General features: G+C 41.2%; 1 protein-coding gene across 1 annotated transcript in view; it reads left to right on the top strand.

The window, feature by feature from the left end:
* PSD3 (pleckstrin and Sec7 domain containing 3) overlaps positions 1-18,543 on the top strand; it is a 500,681-nt gene that overhangs the window by 367,492 nt on the left and 114,646 nt on the right. Inside the window, 1 exon segment of the mRNA XM_070364266.1 lies at positions 711-754. Within this exon segment, the coding sequence (XP_070220367.1) occupies positions 711-754 (44 nt within the window).

Genomic DNA, 18,543 nt, shown 5'->3' with positions numbered 1-18,543 from the left:
TGAAAAGGTATGAATTGCACCTTAAGTAACGTAAAATCTGTAGCCAAGCATTCCAAAGGCAGTTTGGAAGTTGCAGTTTCCAAAATAATGAAGCTCTATGACCATATTTTGAATAAGAAAAACAGACGACGTGATGTAATTTTAGTTCATCCTATGTTTTACTGTGGTAGAACGTAGCCCAGTGTTGTGTGTCGTAGTTATCTAATGAGGTGGATGAAACTGGAGCCTATTATACAGAGTGAAGTAAGCCAGAAAGAAAAACACCAATACAGTATACTAACGCATATATATGGAATTTAGAAAGATGGTAACAACAACCCTGCATGCGAGACAGCAAAAGAGACACAGATGTATAGAACAGTCTTTTGGACTCTGTGGGAGAGGGAGGAGGGGGATGATTTGGTAGAATGGCATTAAAACATGTATAATATCACATAAAAAAATAATAAATGTTAATAGAATAAAAAAAAAAAAAAAAAAAGACGTGTTCTGCTTCGTGGGACGTCTCTGTGTATCTCTGACTGCTGCCTGCCCTGTGTCGTTAGCTCACCTGTGTCTTCCTCGTTTCTGCAGCACCAACAGGATGACCTGTGAGGGTCCTGGGAGCCGCTGGCTGACTCAGTCAAGCCTTTCGGCTTTTGTCATTTGCTGAATTACAAATGTAGAACAGGATGAAGAGAGTAATTCCATCTTGTTTTCTCTCCTTCCAGGCTCTGTACAACTCAATCAAGAATGAGAAGCTCGAATGGGCAGTGTGAGTATGCTGCATGTCAGCCTGTTAGTGAATGGACTGTGTGCTTTTTTCTTAATGTTTTTCTTTGTGCCTCATCAGTGATTCTGGAGAAGGATTAATTGCACAGCCAGTTCTCATTTTACACCACCAGTGTCTTATCCTCTCTGTATAAGACACATAAACCCTGAGTATTCCATGTCTTTTTCTTGGTACCAGCATGCTCCTATTCTTATTTTAAACTGTTTGCTATGCCTATGTACATTAATTATCTTTTTATTTTTAAAAAATGGCATTCAGAAAGAAAATACGAGTAAAGTAGGTAAAAAATTCCAAAATCTTTCCAAAATCTAATACACATGATGTGGCTACCATACACTTATTCTAACTATCTCCTTCTTATCATTATAGATAAAGATTTTCTAATCCTATTTCCTATGACACTAATTATACCAGGATATTGATAGATAAGCTTTGAGGAGTCTGGTACTTGTATGTAATGAAGTCCACAGAAAGAATAGCAACAGCAATGCAAGAAGTAGCATTTCCTGAAAGATTTTGCACAATTGTGAAAGTTCAGACAATAGTTACAGGGAGGGTGCTGCTGCAGAATTTGTAGGATAATATTCACTTGCAGAGGAGGAACCTTGGTGCTCTCTTATTTTATTTTTATTGACGTATGCTTGATGTCCAATATTATATAAATTACAGGTATTCAACATAGTGATTCACAAGTTTTAAAGGGTATATTGCATTCATAGTTATTAAGTTCTGGCTGTATTCCCCATGAGCACAATATGTCCATGCAGCTTACTTTGCACCTAGTAGTTTGTGCCTCCTGATCTCCTCCCCGTGTATTGTCCCTCCCGCCTTCCCTCCCCCACTGGTTTGTTTTCTGCATCTGTGAATCTGCTTCCTTCTTGCTGTAGTCAGTGGTTGGCTGTATTTTCAGACTCCGCATTGGAGTGGTGTCACACAGTCCTTGTCTTCGTCTCTCTGACTTGTCACTTAGCATTCTGCCCTCGCGGTCCATCCCTGTCGCTGCAAATGGAAAATTTCATTCTGTATGTGGCTGAGTAGCGTTCCACTGTGTATACACATCACATCTTCTTTATCCATTCATTGGTTGATAGACACTTAGGTGTCTTCCACATCTTGGAAGTTGTAAATAATGCTGCTAGAAACATTGGAGTGCATATATCTTTTTGAATTAGTGCTTTTTTCCCAGATATTTACCCAGCAGTGGGATTGCTGAATCATATGGACGTTCTTTAGTTTCTTGGAAATCTCCATACTGTTCTCACAGTGGCAGCTCCAGTTTACATTCCCACCAACAGTGTCTGAGGGTTCCCTTTTCTCCACATCCTCACCAGCATTTGTTCTTTGTGTTCTTTTTGATAACAACCGTTCTCACAGCTGTGAAGTGATATCTCATCGTGACTTTGATTTGCATTTCCCATATGATTAGTGATGTTAACCATTTTTTCATGTGCCTCTTGGCCATCTGCATATTCTCTTTGGAAAAATGTCTATTCGGGTCTTCCGTCCATTTTTTTATCATTTGCAAATATTTTCTCCCATTCAGTAGGTTGTCTTTGTGTTTTCTCAGTGGTTTGTTTTGCTATGCAAAACCTTTTAAGTTTAAAGGCTTCACTTGTTTATTTTTGCTTTTATTTCTTTGACCTTAGGAGATGGATACAAAAAAAAAATATTGCTATGGTTTATGTCAAAGAATGTTCTGCCTATGTTTTCTTCTAGGAGTTTTATAGTATCTAGTCTTCCATTGAGGTCTTTAATCCCAATGTCGACTTTATTTTTGTATATGGTGTTCAAATGTTCTAATTTCATTCTTTTACATGTAGCTGTCCAGCTTTCACAGCCCCACTTATTGAAGGGACTGTCTTTTCTCTGTTGTATATTCTTACCTCCTTTGTCATAGATTAACTGACCCTGAGTGTGTGGGTTTATTTCTGGGTTTCTGTCGTGTTCCGTTGATCTATGTATCTGTTTTTGTGCCGGTACCATACTGTTTTGATTACTGTAGCTTTGTAGTGTAGTCTGAAGCCAGGAAGTGTGATTCCCTAGTTCTGTTCTTCTTTCTCAAGATTGTTTTGTCTGTTTGGGCTCTTTCATGTTTCTATATAAACTTTAAAATTATTTTTTTCTGAAAAAAAAATTTATTCTAGTTTTGTGGAAAAAAAATGCCATTATTATTTTGACAGGATTTACATTGAATCTGTAGATTGTCTCGGGTAGTATGATCATTTTAACAATAGTAATCCTTCCAGGCGAAGAACATGGTGTATCTTTGCATTTGTTTGTGTCATCTTCAGTTCCTTTCACCATATCTCACGCTTTTCCAACTATAGGTCTTTTACTTCCTTAGGTAGGTTTATTCATAGGTTTCTAACTGGGTTCCAGTTAGGGTCCAGGGAGATGCTTAGTGACCTCCCTAGGTGATGTGAGTGAGGGGAAAGGGAAGTATGACAGGGACCCACTTCTACCTCATACAAGCATCACACCTACTTCAAATAACCAAAGTAGCCCCATTTTTATCTTTTTAAAATATATAGAGTTCTACTGAATATTACTTTTCTCAAGTAATCCATACTGAAGAAAAGTTTTTTGTAAAGTACAGTCCAGTATTCCCATTTCATGTACTAGGTAAATGGAGCCAAGAAGCATTTATTAACAAATCCAGAGTCACAGAACTAGTGTAGAGACAAAGCCAGGATGTGTTTTTCTAGCAATCCTGGCTCCCCTTGGCAGTACCATGCTGCCTCACTTCTCTGTAGCCACACACTCTTTTTCATTATTATTATTTATTTTTTAACTGAAAGAAAATTGCTTTATAATATTGTATTATTCTCTGCCATACATCAGCATGAATCAGCCATAGGTATATGTATGTCTGGGCTTCCCTGGTAGCTCAGCTGGTGAAGAATCTGCCTGCAGTACAGAAGACCCTGGTTCAATTCCTGGGTTGGAAAGATCCCCTGGAGAAGGGATAGGCTACCCACTCCAGTATTCATGGGCTTCCCTGGTGGCTCAGATGGTAAAGAATCCACCTGCAAGGTGGGAGACCTGGGTTCAGTCCCTGCTTTGGGAAGATCCCCTGGAGGAGGGCATGGCTATCCACTCCAGTATTCTTGCCTGGAGAATCCCATGGACAGAGGAGCCTGGGGGGCTACAGTCCATGGGGTCACAAAGAGTCGTACACGACTGAGCAACTGAGCACAGCACATACATATGTCTCCTCCCTCTTGAACCTCCCTCCCACCTCCCACCCCCTCCTACCCTTCTAGATTGGCACAGAGCACCAGTTTGAGCTCCCTGCATTATACAGCAAATTCCCACTGGCCATCTGTTGTACATATAATAATGCATATGTTTCAGTGCTCCTCTCTCAATCCGTCCCGCCCTCTCCTTCCTCCTCTGCGTCCACAAGCCCGTTCTATGTCTGCATCTCCACTGCTGCCCTGCAAATAGGTTCATCAGTAGAACACAGATTCCATGTTAATACATGATATTTGTTTTTCTCTTTCTGACTTACTTCACTGTGTTTAATAGGCTCTAGGTTCATCCACCTCATTAGAACTGACTTAAATGCGTTTCTTTTTCTGTCTGCAGCCACATACTCTTAGCAAATCTTTGCTAGGCAGGGATCACATCTGAATGTATATTAAGAGAGATTTATGTTAAATTTATAGTCTCATGAAATGCTTCTAGAATTACTGGCCATTCATCTATTCTACAAACAACCTTTGAAGCAGCTGTTTCTGTGCCTGGCCCTGTGGTAAAACGTAGATACACATATGAAAAAGACAGAGGTTCTCTACCTAACAAGAACGTAACCTGGGAGCAACTGGAGCGGGTGGACTGTACCCGGACAAACACATAAAAGCAGTAGTGAGGAATGCAGTCAGCCAGGTGCCTGCGGAAGGTCTCGGCTCCCTCCTGCAGGACAAGCACTGTTTCTTCCCCACTTCCTTTGTGAGGTTGTTCTTAATTCATAAAGCTTCTTTGTACCAGGCAGTATGCTGGAAATTCACAGAAAAGAAAAGGCATTAAGACATTTTCCTTGGCCTTAAGAAGTCTTACAGCCTAATAGACAAACATGCATTTATTTTTACTTGTTCACTTATTTTTTTAAATGAGGGGTGGTTACTCTTTCTGATTTGAATGGGATGGTAAGGTGAGTTGAAGTGGATAAGAGGCACTTATAACTTAAGTTAGAATTGCTTAAAATTTAGCTACCAGTGGACCTTCAGAGAATATAGCAATTAATAGAAAAGGGAAAATAAAATAAGTGCAGTATCATGCAGAAGGAAAATTAATGGTCTTCTACTTTGGACCTTCATATGTACTGCTTTTATTGTATTTAGGATTAAATACAATATTTAATTGTAAGAAGCATTAAAAATTCATGAATCCAGCTTTGTTGTTAGAACACACAGCAGAATTAAATGTAAATAATATACTTTTGGGCGCTCCACTCTCCTGCTTCTCCCAGTGTCTGGGTTGCAGCAGCACTGACCTTGCTTTCATTATGTATAGCTGTTCTTTAACTCTGAATAAACATTTTTACAACCTTGTATCATGGGATAATCTGTGCTATTTTATGCTACTCTATAACTCAGTTTACCAGAATAGTTCAATGCCTTTGTTTTCGCTTATAAATTAAATTGTTTTCTGCCTACCCTCCTATATTGTATTGTCCTGGCTGACGCGTGATGTCCTGGCACACGGACCTTTCTGTCTGTCGGATCCTGTGTTATGGAAGCCTTCAGCTTTCAGAAATGTGGTTTTAAATACCAATAGGCCATTGTTTGGGCTCTTTATCATTTTTTAAATGAACTTTAGTTTGGCTAGTGTTCTCTTCATGGATCTCAGCCTTGTCGTGGCAGAGGGGCTTGTGTAACTCCATGAAGCGCTGAGCCATGCTGTGCGGGGCCACCAAGTTGGGCTGGTTATGTTTCTGACGAAACATGGTCCACTGGAGAAGAAAATGGAAGCCCACTCTAGTATTCTTCCCTGGAGAATCCCCACATAGAGGAGCCTGGGGGGCTATAGATCATAGCATCACCAAGAGATGGATATAACTGAAGCGACTTAGCACCCACACCCCAATAAGAAAGAAGTGACTGGGCCAAAGAGCGAATCAGCTGTGGATGTATCTGGTGGTGAAGGTAAAATCCAGTGCTGTAAAGAGCAATACTTCAAAGGAACCTGGAATGTTAGGTTCATGAATCAAGCTAAATTGGATGTGGTCAAGCAGAAGATGGCAAGATTGAACATCGACATCTTTAGGAATCAGTGAATTAAAATGGAATGGGAGAGTTTAGTTCAGATGACCATTATGTCTACTATGGGCAGAAATCCCTTACAGGAAATGGAGCAGCTCTCAGAGTCAACAAGAGTCCAAAATGCAGTACTTGGGGGTAATCTCAAAACTGCAGAATGATCTTGATTCATTTCTAAGGCAAACCATTCAACATCACAGTAATCCAACTCTGTGCCCCAACCACTGATGCCATTGAAGCTGAAGTTGAATGGTTATATGAAGACCTTCTAGAACTAACACCAACAAAAGATGTCCTTTTTATCATAGGGGATTGGAATGAAAAAGTAGGAACTCAAGAGATACCTGGAATAATAGGCAAGTTTGACCTTGTACAAAATGAAGCAGGACAAAGGCTAACAGTTTTGTCAAGTGAGTAAGCACCCTTTTCTAACCACACAAGAGATGACTCTACATATGGACATCACCAGATGGTCAATACTAAAATCAGATTGATTATATTCTTTGCAGCCGAAGATGGAGAAGGTGTATACAGTCAGCAAAAACAAGACCTGGAGATGACTGTGGCTCAGATCATGAGCTCCTTAGTGCAAAATTCAGGCTCAAATTGATAACAGAGGGAAAATCACTAGGCCATTTGGGTATGACCTAGATCAAATCCCTTATGATTATACAGTGAAAGTGATGAATAGATTCAAGGAATTAGATCTGATAGAGCACCTGAAGAACTGTGAACAGAAGTTAGTAACATCGTACAGGAGGCAGTAACCAAAACCATCCCAAAGAAAAAGAAATGCAAGAAGGCAAAATGGTTGTCTGAGGAGGCTTTCCAAATAACTGAGGAAAGAAGTGAAGCAAAAGGCAAGGGAGAAAGGCAAACATATACTCAACTGAATGCAGAGTTCCAGAGTATACCAAGGAGAGATAAGAAGGGCTTCTTAAAAGAACAATGCAAAGAAATAGAGCTTAACAATAGAATGGAAAAGGTTAGAGATCTCTTCAAGAAAACTGGAGATATCAAGGGAATATTTCATGCAAGGATGGGCATCGTAAAGGACAGAAATAGTAAGGACTTAACTGAAGCAAGTAAAGTAATGCTCAAAATTCTCCAAGCCAGGTTTCAGCAATATGTGAACCATGAACTTCCAGATGTTCAAGCTGATTTTCGAAAAGGCAGAGGAACCAGAGATCAAATTGCCAACATCCGCTGGATCATGGAAAAAGCAAGAGAGTTCCAAAAAACCATCTATTTCTGCTTTATTGACTATGCCAAAGCCTTTGACTGTGTGGATCACAATAAACTGTGGAAAATTCTGAAAGAGATGGAAATACCAGACCACCTGACCTGCCTCTTGAGAAACCTATATGCAGGCCAGGAAGCAACAGTTAAAACTGGACATGGAACAACAGCCTAGTTCCAAATAGGAAAAGGAGTACATCAGGGCTGTATATTGTCACCCTGCTTATTTAACTTCTGTGCAGAGTACATCATGAGAAACGCTGGGCTGGAGGAAGCACAAGCTAGAATCAAGATTGCTAGGAGAAATATCAATAACCTCAGATATGCAGATGACACCACCCTTATGGCAGAAAGTGAAGAGGAACTAAAGAGCCTCTTGATGAAAGTGAAAGAGGAGAGTGAAAAAGTTGGCTTAAAGCTCAACATTCAGAAAACGAAGATCATGGCATCTGGTCCCATCACTTCATGGGAAATGGGAAAACAGTGGAAACAGTGTCAGACTTTATTTTTCTGGGCTCCAGAATCACTGCAGATGGTGACTACAGCCATGAAATTAAAAGACGCTTACTCCTTGGAAGGAAAGTTATGATCAACCTAGATAGCATATTAAAAAGCAGAGACATTACTTTGTCAACAAAGGCCTGTCTAGTCAAGGCTATGGTTTTTCCAGTGGTCATGTATGGATGTGAGAGTTGGACTGTGAAGAAAGCTGAGCACCGAAGAATTGATGCTTTTGAACTGTGGTGTTGGAGAAGACTCTTGAGAGTCCCTTGGACTGCAAGGAGATCCAACCAGTCCATTGTGAAGGAGATCAGCCCTGGGTGTTCTTTGGAAGGACTCATGCTAAAGCTGAAACTCCAGTACTTTGGCCACCTGATGCGAAGAGTTGACTCATTGGAAAAGACCCTGATGCTGGGAGGGATTTGGGGGCAGGAGGAGAAGGGGATGACAGAGGATGAGATGGCTGGATGGCATCACTGACTCGATGGACACGAGTTTTGGGTGAACTCCGGGAGTTGGTGATGGACAGGGAGGCCTGGCGTGCTGCAGTTCATGGGGTCACAAAGAGTCGGACATGACTGAGCGACTGAACTGAACTGAACTGAACTGAAGCAGAAAAGATTAAGAAGAGGTGGCAAGAATACACAGAAGAACTATTCAAGAAAGGTCTTAATGACCTGGATAAACAATAGTGTGGTCCCTCACCTAGAGCTTGACATCCTGGAGTATGAAGGCAAACGGGCCTTAGGAAACATCACTATAAACAAAGCTAGTGGAGGTGAGAGAATTCTAGCTGAGCTATTTCAAGTCCTAAAAGATAATGCTGTTAAAGTGCTGCATTCAATATGCCAGCAAATTAGGAAAATGCAGCAGTGCCCATAGGACTAGTAAAGATCAGTTTTCACTCCAGTCCCAAAAGAAGGGCAGTGCCAAAGAATGTTCAAACTGCTGTACAGTTGTGCTCATTACACACGCTAGTAAGGTTATGCTCAAAATCCTTCAAGCTAGGCTTCAGCAGTAGGTGAACCGAGAACTTTCACATGTGCACGCAGTGTTTCGAAGAGGCCGAGGAACCAGAGACCGAATTGCAACATTTGCTGGATTATGCAGATAACAAGGGAGTTCCAAGAAAACATCTGCTTCATTGACTACCATAAAGCCTTTGACTGTGTGGATCACAACAAACTGGGGAAAACCCTTAAAAAAAAAAAAAAGGATAGGAGTACCAGACTACCATAACTGTCTCCTGAGAAACCTGTCTGCATATCAAGAAGCAAGTTAGAACCGAACATGGAACAACAAACTGGTTCAAAATTGAGAAAGGAGTACATCAAGGCTGTATATTGTCACCCTGCTTATTTCACGTATATGCAGAGTACATCGTGAGAAACGCTGGGCTGGATGAATCACAAGCTGGAATCAAGACTGCTGTGAGAAATACCAGCAACCTCAGGTATGCAGATGATACCACTTTAATGGAAGAAAGTGGAGAGGAACTAAAGAGCCTCTTGATGAAGGTGAAAGAGGAGAGTGAGAAAACTGACTTGAAATTCAACATTCAGAATCTAAGATCATGGCATCTGGTCCCATCACTCAATGGCAAACAGAAGAGGAAAAAGATGAAGCAGTGACAGATTTTCTTTTCTTGGTGACACCGTCATCACTCAGTTCTTGGTGACACCGTCATCACTCAGTTCTTGGTGACACCGTCATCACTCAGTTCTTGGTGACACCGTCATCACTCAGTTCTTGGTGACACCGTCATCACTCAGTTGGTCACACTTACCTGCCTAATGGAAGAATACTGATCATGCTGGGATCTTAATAATAACTCTAATGTTAATATTAGGTGGGGCTCACAGATTTAGAAGGTAATCTATGTGAACATTAGGTAAAAGTATAAAGGATGTTATTGGTTTGATTGTCCTGTTTAGAAGTTCAGTGAAAATGCTTTGAGTATAAGATAAAGAACAAAAAAACAGCAATGTCTTAGTTATAAAAAGGTGATTATTAACTTGAATTAGATTTTGACCTGAAGAGTTGATTTTGCTTAAAAATTTGTTGGCTAAAAATGATACTGAATGGGAATCCTGGATTTTGATATTTAAAGGAAGCTTTCAGGGTGTAGAATTAGGGAGAGTTCTCTCACTTAACTTTCTGAAGTATCATTTTATGAAGAATCTGAATCATAGCTCACACTTAGCATTTAATCTGTAAGTAGCTATTTTTCTCAGCCAGCGCAAATATGTTGGACTCAGGTAGATAGGAAACCGGACACATTTGTCACCCAACTTTTTTTTTTTTTTTCTTTTTTTAATAAATAGCACTCTCGAAATGAATACAGCTGATCCACCAGTTCCTGCAATTTCTGCAAGACCTCCTTGACTTCTTCCTCTTCAACAGCCATCATTTCCCAGCTTCTCCGCCCCCAACTTAAAACCATAGAGACGCCCCAACTTTTAGCTTTAAAATTAAGAACAAGTTAAAAAAAAAAAAAGATGTCAGCTTTCTGTGTAAGTGGCATCTCAATGATGAGATTGAGATGGATACTTAGAATTTTTAAGAATTTTATTGTTACAACAGCTTTAATATCCAGAAAAATGAGATAAAAGCGATATAATTCACAAATATTATCTTTAACTGCAGAATATGCTGAGCAAACAGATTGGAGAGCAAATGGAATGTGGCTGTAATGTCAGTAGCCCACTCATTCCAAAGTAACTTTAAATCCCTGAGATACAAAAAATTATAGAGGCTGGGATATAAGGAAAGTTTTCTCCTAATATGCTGCTGATTTAGAATTTTGTATCTTCTATATCAATTGCTAAGCCTTTGCTTAGAAGGAAATACAATAAACATAATTTCTGCATGAATATGCACATGATGGCTAACACTGTACCTGGGACATTTTAGACCATAGCTGTTTGGATTCCACTGAGCGTTTTGTATGTGTACATGGTAGTATACACACAAAACCTACATTTTCCTAGGTGAAAAACTGAGCCTGATTAGTAATGAGGAAGTTATTTTTAGTTGCCCATTAAAATTTTCATAACACATCTTTTGAAAACATCTAACATCCATCTTGACCCCAGTATACTTCCAACTGTGTTTTTTTTTAACTGTATTAATATCTGCAGTTAATTTTTTCTCAGTTTGGAAAGCATGCTATAGTCATTGTACATGTAGTCAGAGCCTTTATTTCAGAAGACCTACCTCCTCCTCCCATCTGGCAGCATTCTTTAGTGTGAAAGGGCCAATGCTGGAGTTGACATTTTTAATAAAAGCATATTCTCTTTTTTACAGGTAAGGTGTCTGTCAGAATAAGGTAATTTTAGAAAATAAAATATATTTCCTGTTTTCATCAGAATTTTAAAATTGAGCTTCATTTTTTTCTTTTTTTGGTCAGTGACAAAGACAGGTCCATTTTAAACTCAACCCGCCTGTGCCACGTGATATAAGTTAGAAGCCCCATGACACGTCAGCACATTTTTTATAATGTTATTCTTCACTTTATTTTCCAGCTATCACTTGATCACAGTATTGAGTTTATATGCAACTTAATGTTCTGTGCCTGCACTCAACCACTATATTCAATTTCTAGGAATGGATTTACTGAGGTATAACTTTGTTGTTCACAGTCGCTCAGTCACATTTAACTCTGTGACCCTGTGGACTGTAGCACACAGGCTTTCCTGTCCTTCACCATCTCCCAGAGCTTGCTCAAACTCATGTCCATTGTGTTGGTGATGGCATCCAACCATCTCGTCCTCTGTCACTGCCTTCTCTTCCTGTCCTCAATCTTTCCCAGCATCAGAGTCTTCCAGTGAGTCAGCTCTTCACATCAGGAGGCCAAAGCACAGGAGCTTCAGCTTCAGCGTCAGTCCTTCTAATGAATATTCAAGGTTGATTTCCTTTAGAATTGACTGGTTTGATGTCCAGTATAACTTATATACTGTAAAATTCATCCATTTAAATGTCTGATTTCATGGTTTTTTATAAATTTACAGAGCTGTATGATAATCACCACAGTTCATCACCCCACTAGACTCCATACAGATTCTTTTTGCTTATTATTCAGCATGTTTTGGAGAAGGAAATGGCAACCCACTCCAGTGTTCTTGCCTGGAGAATCCCAGGGACGGGGGAGCCTGGTGGGCTGACGTCTATGGGGTCGCACAGAGTTGGACACGACTGAAGTGACTTAGCAGCAGCAGCAGCAGCATGTTTGATATGAACTCTTCCCTTCTGGCTGGCCCTACACTGGTTTGTGCTCACCTCTATCAAAGTGTGTATTATAAGACTCCTTTTTATATAAACTTACTACCCATTATCATTTGTATTTTTCCCCCTGCTGGACTATGAGTCCTTCAAAGGGCCTTAATCACCCTGATCTTCTCACTGCCTAGCACACTGCCTGGCAGGCAAAGGCTCCTTGTAATCATTTCTGAGCTGGCAGTGACTCCCTCCTGGAGACAAGCAAGGGCTTGGCTGCTCACTGCTTTCTGTGCTCAACAGGCATTCCTGTAGATGGGGACTTTCAAATCTTTTTAATCAGGGAGGCCCCCCATTCCCTGCCCGTGAGAGGCTGACCTGTCTGAACCTTGATTTTTCACTGCGTTGATAACCCGTATCTATTTCGGGTGGTTGTGGGGTTAAGAAATTAAGTTAGGATGATGTTCATGGTAATGACTAGATGCTGAAGGTGGAGGACCTAATTCATACCGTACTCCTGTTTTCAATGTTCTGGCAAGAGAAGTATGTACACAAAACACTGAGTCAAATGAAGTGAGTCATCCACTTTATAACCCTAAGTTCAGGGCACCCTAGAAAGTTCGATTGGAAAATGCAGGGGGATCTGAGTGACTGCTGGACGTGCTAGGCTCAGCACCCCTAACCTGAATGCAGGCTGAAAAACCAGAACTGAAGGAGAGAGACAAGCCCGACCCTCTGGGTTTGCCGAGGGATGCTGGGGTGGGTGCCGAGAAGCACGGTGAAGTTCACAGTTCAGAGGCACAGGCTGGTGAAAGACTGAGACCAAATCCGAGATCTGTGGAATGCTTCCCTTCCCCATGACAGCCCTGTTTGTAGCAGTTGCTTTTACTCAGTACATTGATTCTGACTTTCAAGAGAAAATTATAAGCCATACTAAAAGGTGCATGGTTTGGAAAGACAGAGCCATCATCAAAACCAGACTCAGACATGGCTTGAATTTGGAATCATCAGACCAGGAACTTAAAGCAACAATTACTATGCCATGGGCTCTAATGAATACAGTAGACAGCATGCAGAACAGATGGACAGTGTGAGCAAAGAAATGGAAATCTAAGAAGAATCAAAAAGAAATGCCGGGGATCAAAAACACTGTAACAGAAGTAAAGAATGCTTTGGATGAGCTCATTAGTAGACTGGTCACATCTGAGAAGAGAATCTCTGTGAGCTTAAGAATATGTCAATAAAAACTTCAAAAACAGAAAAGCAAAGAGAAAAAACACTTGGCAGAGGAGAAGGAACAGAATATCCAAGAACTCTGGGAGAACTTCAAAATATTAAAAAACATGCACATAATGAGTGCCAGAAAGAGAAGAGAGAGAGAAAGAGAGAGAGACACACACACAAGGCCTGGGGAAGAGGGACCAGGAAATACTTGAAGCAGCAATGACCGAGAATTCTCCCCAAGTTAAGGTCAGACACCAAGCCATCAATCCAGGAAACTGAGAAAACCAAGCAGGGTAAAAATTGCAGCTGTGAAAAAAAAAAAAAAGCACAGCCAGGCACTTCATTTACATCCTGCAGAAAATCAAAGATAAGGAAAAAAGTCTTGAAAGAAGCTGGATGAGAAAAGCACCTTACCTTTGAAGGAACAAACCCAAGAACCTCTGACTCAGACTATGTAGGCAGAGGGGATAGTGAGACATTTAAAGTGTCGAGAGGAAAACATCAAACCTAAAATTCTGTGTTCTGAAAAATTATGAACTCACAAAGATGCATGCTGCCCACCATGCGTAGCAGCACTGCTCGCAGTAGTCAAGACACGGATACAACCTGAGTGTACATCAACAGATGAGCAGACAAAGATGTGATGCACACCGGAATAGTACTCAGTCATAAAAAGAAGGAAATGTTGCCATTGGCAACAACCTGAAAGGACTTGGAGGGTACTGTGCTCAGTAAAATAAGTCATACAGAGAAAGGAGAACGCTATGTGATGTCACTTACATGTGGAATCTAAAAAATAAAGCAAACTAGTCAATATAACAACAACAACCAAAAAAAAAAAACAAAACAAACCATTCACAAAGAGAAACCGCCTAGCACTTACTAGTGGGGAGAGAAGCAGGGAGGGGCAGCAGAGTTGAGGGTTAAGAGAAACCGCTTAGCACTTACCCGTGGGGAGAGAAGCAGGGAGGGGCAGCAGAGTTGAGGGTTAAGAGGCACAGACTACTCTGTATAAAATAAGCTACAAGGAAACATGGTACAGCATGGGGGTATAACCAGTATTTTATAATAACTATAAATGGAGTATAACCTTTCAAATTGTGAATCACTATATTGTACACCTGTAACTTACATAATGTTATACATTAACTATACGTCAATGAAAAAGAAGTAAGGACGTCATCCAGATGGCAGCACAGGTTGTTCCCGACTTTACTCCCCCTCCTAAAAACAAGTAACAAAAAAAGACACCCCTGAGAGACTCCTGGAACACAGAGGGAGCCAGAAGCACCCCTGTACCCCAGAGACAAAGCAGCCGGCACCAGAAGGGCAGGAGGAGAGCTGCGTGCTGACTACATGGCCCCTTCCCCAGGCCAGCGCCCCCAACACCATGCAGAGGGGTCTCCCTTGAGCCTATGGTTCCCCCGCTCCATGAGAAGGGAGAACCGGCCGCCAACCAGAACCGCCCCCCTCCTCGCCCCCGACTCGACCCCGCACCGCACTCGGCACTGTGCGTGTCTTTGTAGGAGTCCCTGCTCTGATCTCGCACTTGGGAATCACCTGGGAGCCTTGGGGCTCGGTCCTGGGTGTCTGATTGAGACGGGGGAGGAAGAGGGGCTTGGCAGACCACGTTCCTACCTGCATGACCAATTATTAACCCAACCAGCAGCTGTGCTCATCTGCTGACCCAAGTCAGTGGCCCCGGGCTGACCAGGGCAATTGAGCAGGGTGTAGGTCTGCCTAAACAAGGTCCCCGATGAGGAAGTTCTGCAGCCCTTGAGCCTGGTTGACTCCAGCCCAAACAGAAGAGCGGAGTCATAGTCATCCCTGTTGCCGAGTGTGGCCCCAGCCCCATCGGACAGGAAGGGCTGCTGAGGACTCCTGGAAGTTGCATAAGCCAGCAGTGCTCAAGCCGAGAAGAGGGGAAGCAGAGCCGATCGCCTCTAGAGCCAAAGCTGTCTGGCCAGGGAACTTGAGCCACAGGTCAGCTGGAGTCAGGACCACACACAGACCTCATCAGTGGCCTTGGAGCTGCTCTTCTGGCTGAGTTCAGGAAGGGGGACTAATTCATAGCCCCACTTTTTGCCACCTGCAGCTTGCATCCACCCAGCCAGGGAACCTTCCCAGCACGCCTAGGAAGCTGAGCTGCCCATCAGCAGCCCTGTTTCCGGTCGTGCTGAACACCAAGCGCAGCCCCAGGCTTCCTCCATCTGCAAGGCAAAACCAGTGAGTTCACCTAACGAGGATGTCAGGGCACACTCTGGACTGATTCAGGGTCCCAAACAGGGAGCCTTGCAGACCCTGGGTCCCATCCAGGCAGGCAGCATCACACTTCCTGATTTCAAGCTGTGCTTATAAAGGTAATGTGATGAAGACAGTGTGGTGATGGCATATAAACAAAAAGATCAGTGGACCAGGACTGAGGCCCCCGTGTAAGCCAAGCGCATTCGGCCAACTGACACCTTACGAAGGACCCAAGAATACTCAATGGGGAAAAGTCTCTCTAATCTGTGTTGCTGGGGAAATTGGATATTCACATGTAAAAGAATAAAACTAGATACCTATCTTATACCACTCACAAAAATTAAGTCAAAGTGGGTTAAAGACTTGAATGTAAGACCTGAAATTGAAATGTAAGACCTTGAATGTAAAACCATGAAATTCCTAGAAGAAAACATGAAAAAAAGATCTTGATATGGGTCTTGGCAATGATTTTTAAGATATAACACCTAAAAGACAAGCAACAAAATGAAAAACAAGTGGGAATACATCAAACAAAAAGCTTCTTCACATCAAAAGAAATAACCAACAAAGCGGAAAAGCAAGTATAAGAAGGTAAATCAACTATACTTCAATTAAAAATAAATTTTAAAAATCAAAGACGCTAGAGTGAAGAACAGAGATTCAGCCACTTTATTTAGTAACTTGTTCTGAAGAGATAGAAGTAAAATAAAGTAACCCCCCAAAAAAAATCAACCTGTGAGAGAGGAAATATTGTATATTTTCTGATAAGGGGTAATATCCAAAATATATAAAGAACTCATGCAATCCAATAGCAAAAAAACAAATATTCCAATTAACAAATGGGCATAAGACTTGACTAGACATTTTCCCAAAGAAACTGTACTTAAAAGGCCAGCTGGTACACGAGGAGATGCTCAATATCACTAATCATGAAAGTGAAGTCACTCAGTCATGTCCAACTCTTTGCGACCCCATGGATAGTAGCCTGCCCCAAGCTCCTCCGTCCATGGGATTTTCAGGGCAAGAGTACTGGAGTGGGTTGCCATTTCCTACTCCAGGGAATCTTCCCAACCCAGGGATCAAACCCAGGTCTCTCACATTGTAGACAGACGCTTTATCATCTGAGGGAAATGCAAAACCACAATGAGAAATCACCTCATGCTTATTAGGGATGCCCATCATCGAAAAGGTAAGAGACAATAAATGCTGACAAGGATGTGGAAAAAAGGAAGCCCTTCTGCCCTGTTGATGGGATTGTAAACTGGTATAGCCACTACAGAAAATAGTATGGAGGTCTCTCAAAAAATTAAAACAAAGCTACCATACAATCCAGCAATTTTACTGCTGCGAAGATATCCAAAGGAAATCAAAATAATAACTTCAAAAACTATTTGCACTCCCATGTTTGAAGCGGCACTGTTTATGATAGTCAGGACAAGGAAACAGCCTAGTATCCATCCTGGATACGTGGATCAAGTTGTGGAGTATATATAACGGGATGTTATGCGGCCACAAAAAAAATGAGAAAATCCTGTCATTTGTGATAACATGAGTGGACCTGGAAGACATTATACTAGGTGAAATAAGCCTGTCATGGAAAGACAAATGCTTTCCACTGATATGCGGTGGAAAGAGTCATTCAATTCATAGAGACAGAAAGTGAAATAGTGGCTGCCAGTGTTTGGGGTAGGGGGGATGAGAAATTGCTAATTTAATAAGTTTAGAATTTCAGTTTGAATGGTGAAAATTTCTGGAGCTTACCTTTATTGTCCAGCTCTGATATCATAGTCTTCATGACTGTTTCTGAATGAATTCAAGTTAAGTAAATATTCCAGTTCTGCTCTAGAGGTTTTTGTTCATTTCAGCTATAACTCCCTCCCTTCCCCAGACACAAACACACATCCACATCCACTAAAGTCCCACCAATTTATATTTAAATTCAGATTTTAGATTTCATATAACTAAGTCCCTCCAAGATAGCTTACTTTTTGAGTTTGGTGCTAGCGTAACAGCTTTGATACAGCTGAAACACCACTATGCTAAGACTTGCCAAATGGGGTAGTTCAAATCTGTTCAGTGGCTGGGTCAGTGTAATGATGTTCAGCTCTTGCCAATTTTAAGAAGCAGTTGTTCCAGTGAAATATAAGACTTGGGTGGACTAGTATGATTCCTTATCTATCTTTTTTGTTTAAAAATTAAAGTCATAAGTAATATAGGATACAGTAAATGTTATGATTTACAGCCGATCTTAGAAAGAACAGAGAAATAGATTTATCTACTATCAGCAACAGAGTTTTTGTTATTCTCAAATTAAACTGCATCTTAAGTCCTGAACTTAGACCACCCGGTGGCTCATACATGATTACACAGAGGACAGAATGAAGGATGTATTGGGGAATTTTGTAGGTTGTGAGGGGTTGAGATGTCTGGTATCTCAGTAGAATATATTCTACCAGGGTATTTAAATGTACAAAACATTCATATATGAATCATTCACCTCAAAAGTAAGATAGAGAGTCCTGCTATGTCTCTTCTTATTTTAACAAAATTATTTGTATGTCTTAGTGGTTCACTGTACACAGAAAAGTCCTAGACGGGTAGGCTGTTTTCTGTAGAAATGAGTTCACTTGCCCAACACATTCTTCATCCCATCTTCTGTGTAATCATGTGTGAGCCACTGGGTGGTTAAGTCCAGGACTTAAGACGCAGTTTATTTTGAGAACAGCAAAAGCTCTGTTGCTGATAGCAGATAAATCTATAGAATTCTTTTATCAGTAAATTGGAATAATTTATATCCGCTCCCAAATACAGTGGAAACAGCCTCCCTTATGGGAAAACACTGAGATTTATGATATCTGTAAAAGCAATAAAACCCCGCAGTGACACGAGAAGGAATGAAGCAAATGCGACTGTAAGGTGCCATGGTCTTTTCGTTAACTTCTGTAATATGAAGAATACCCGTTTTGCGGGCTTGAGTACTTTCAGCCCTCATTTTACTGTCCGGGTTTTACTGAGCAGTATTGTGTTGAACATTTCTCAATCATCATTCTTCTGTTTTTGTTTTTGGCTTTGATATGTCTTAGGATA

The sequence above is a fragment of the Bos mutus genome, chromosome 27 (assembly GCF_027580195.1).
Source record: "Bos mutus isolate GX-2022 chromosome 27, NWIPB_WYAK_1.1, whole genome shotgun sequence".
NCBI classification, from domain to species: Eukaryota; Metazoa; Chordata; class Mammalia; order Artiodactyla; family Bovidae; genus Bos; species Bos mutus.
The sequence above is the reverse complement of the archived record's forward strand: the minus strand, read 5'-3'. Positions and strand labels throughout refer to the sequence as shown.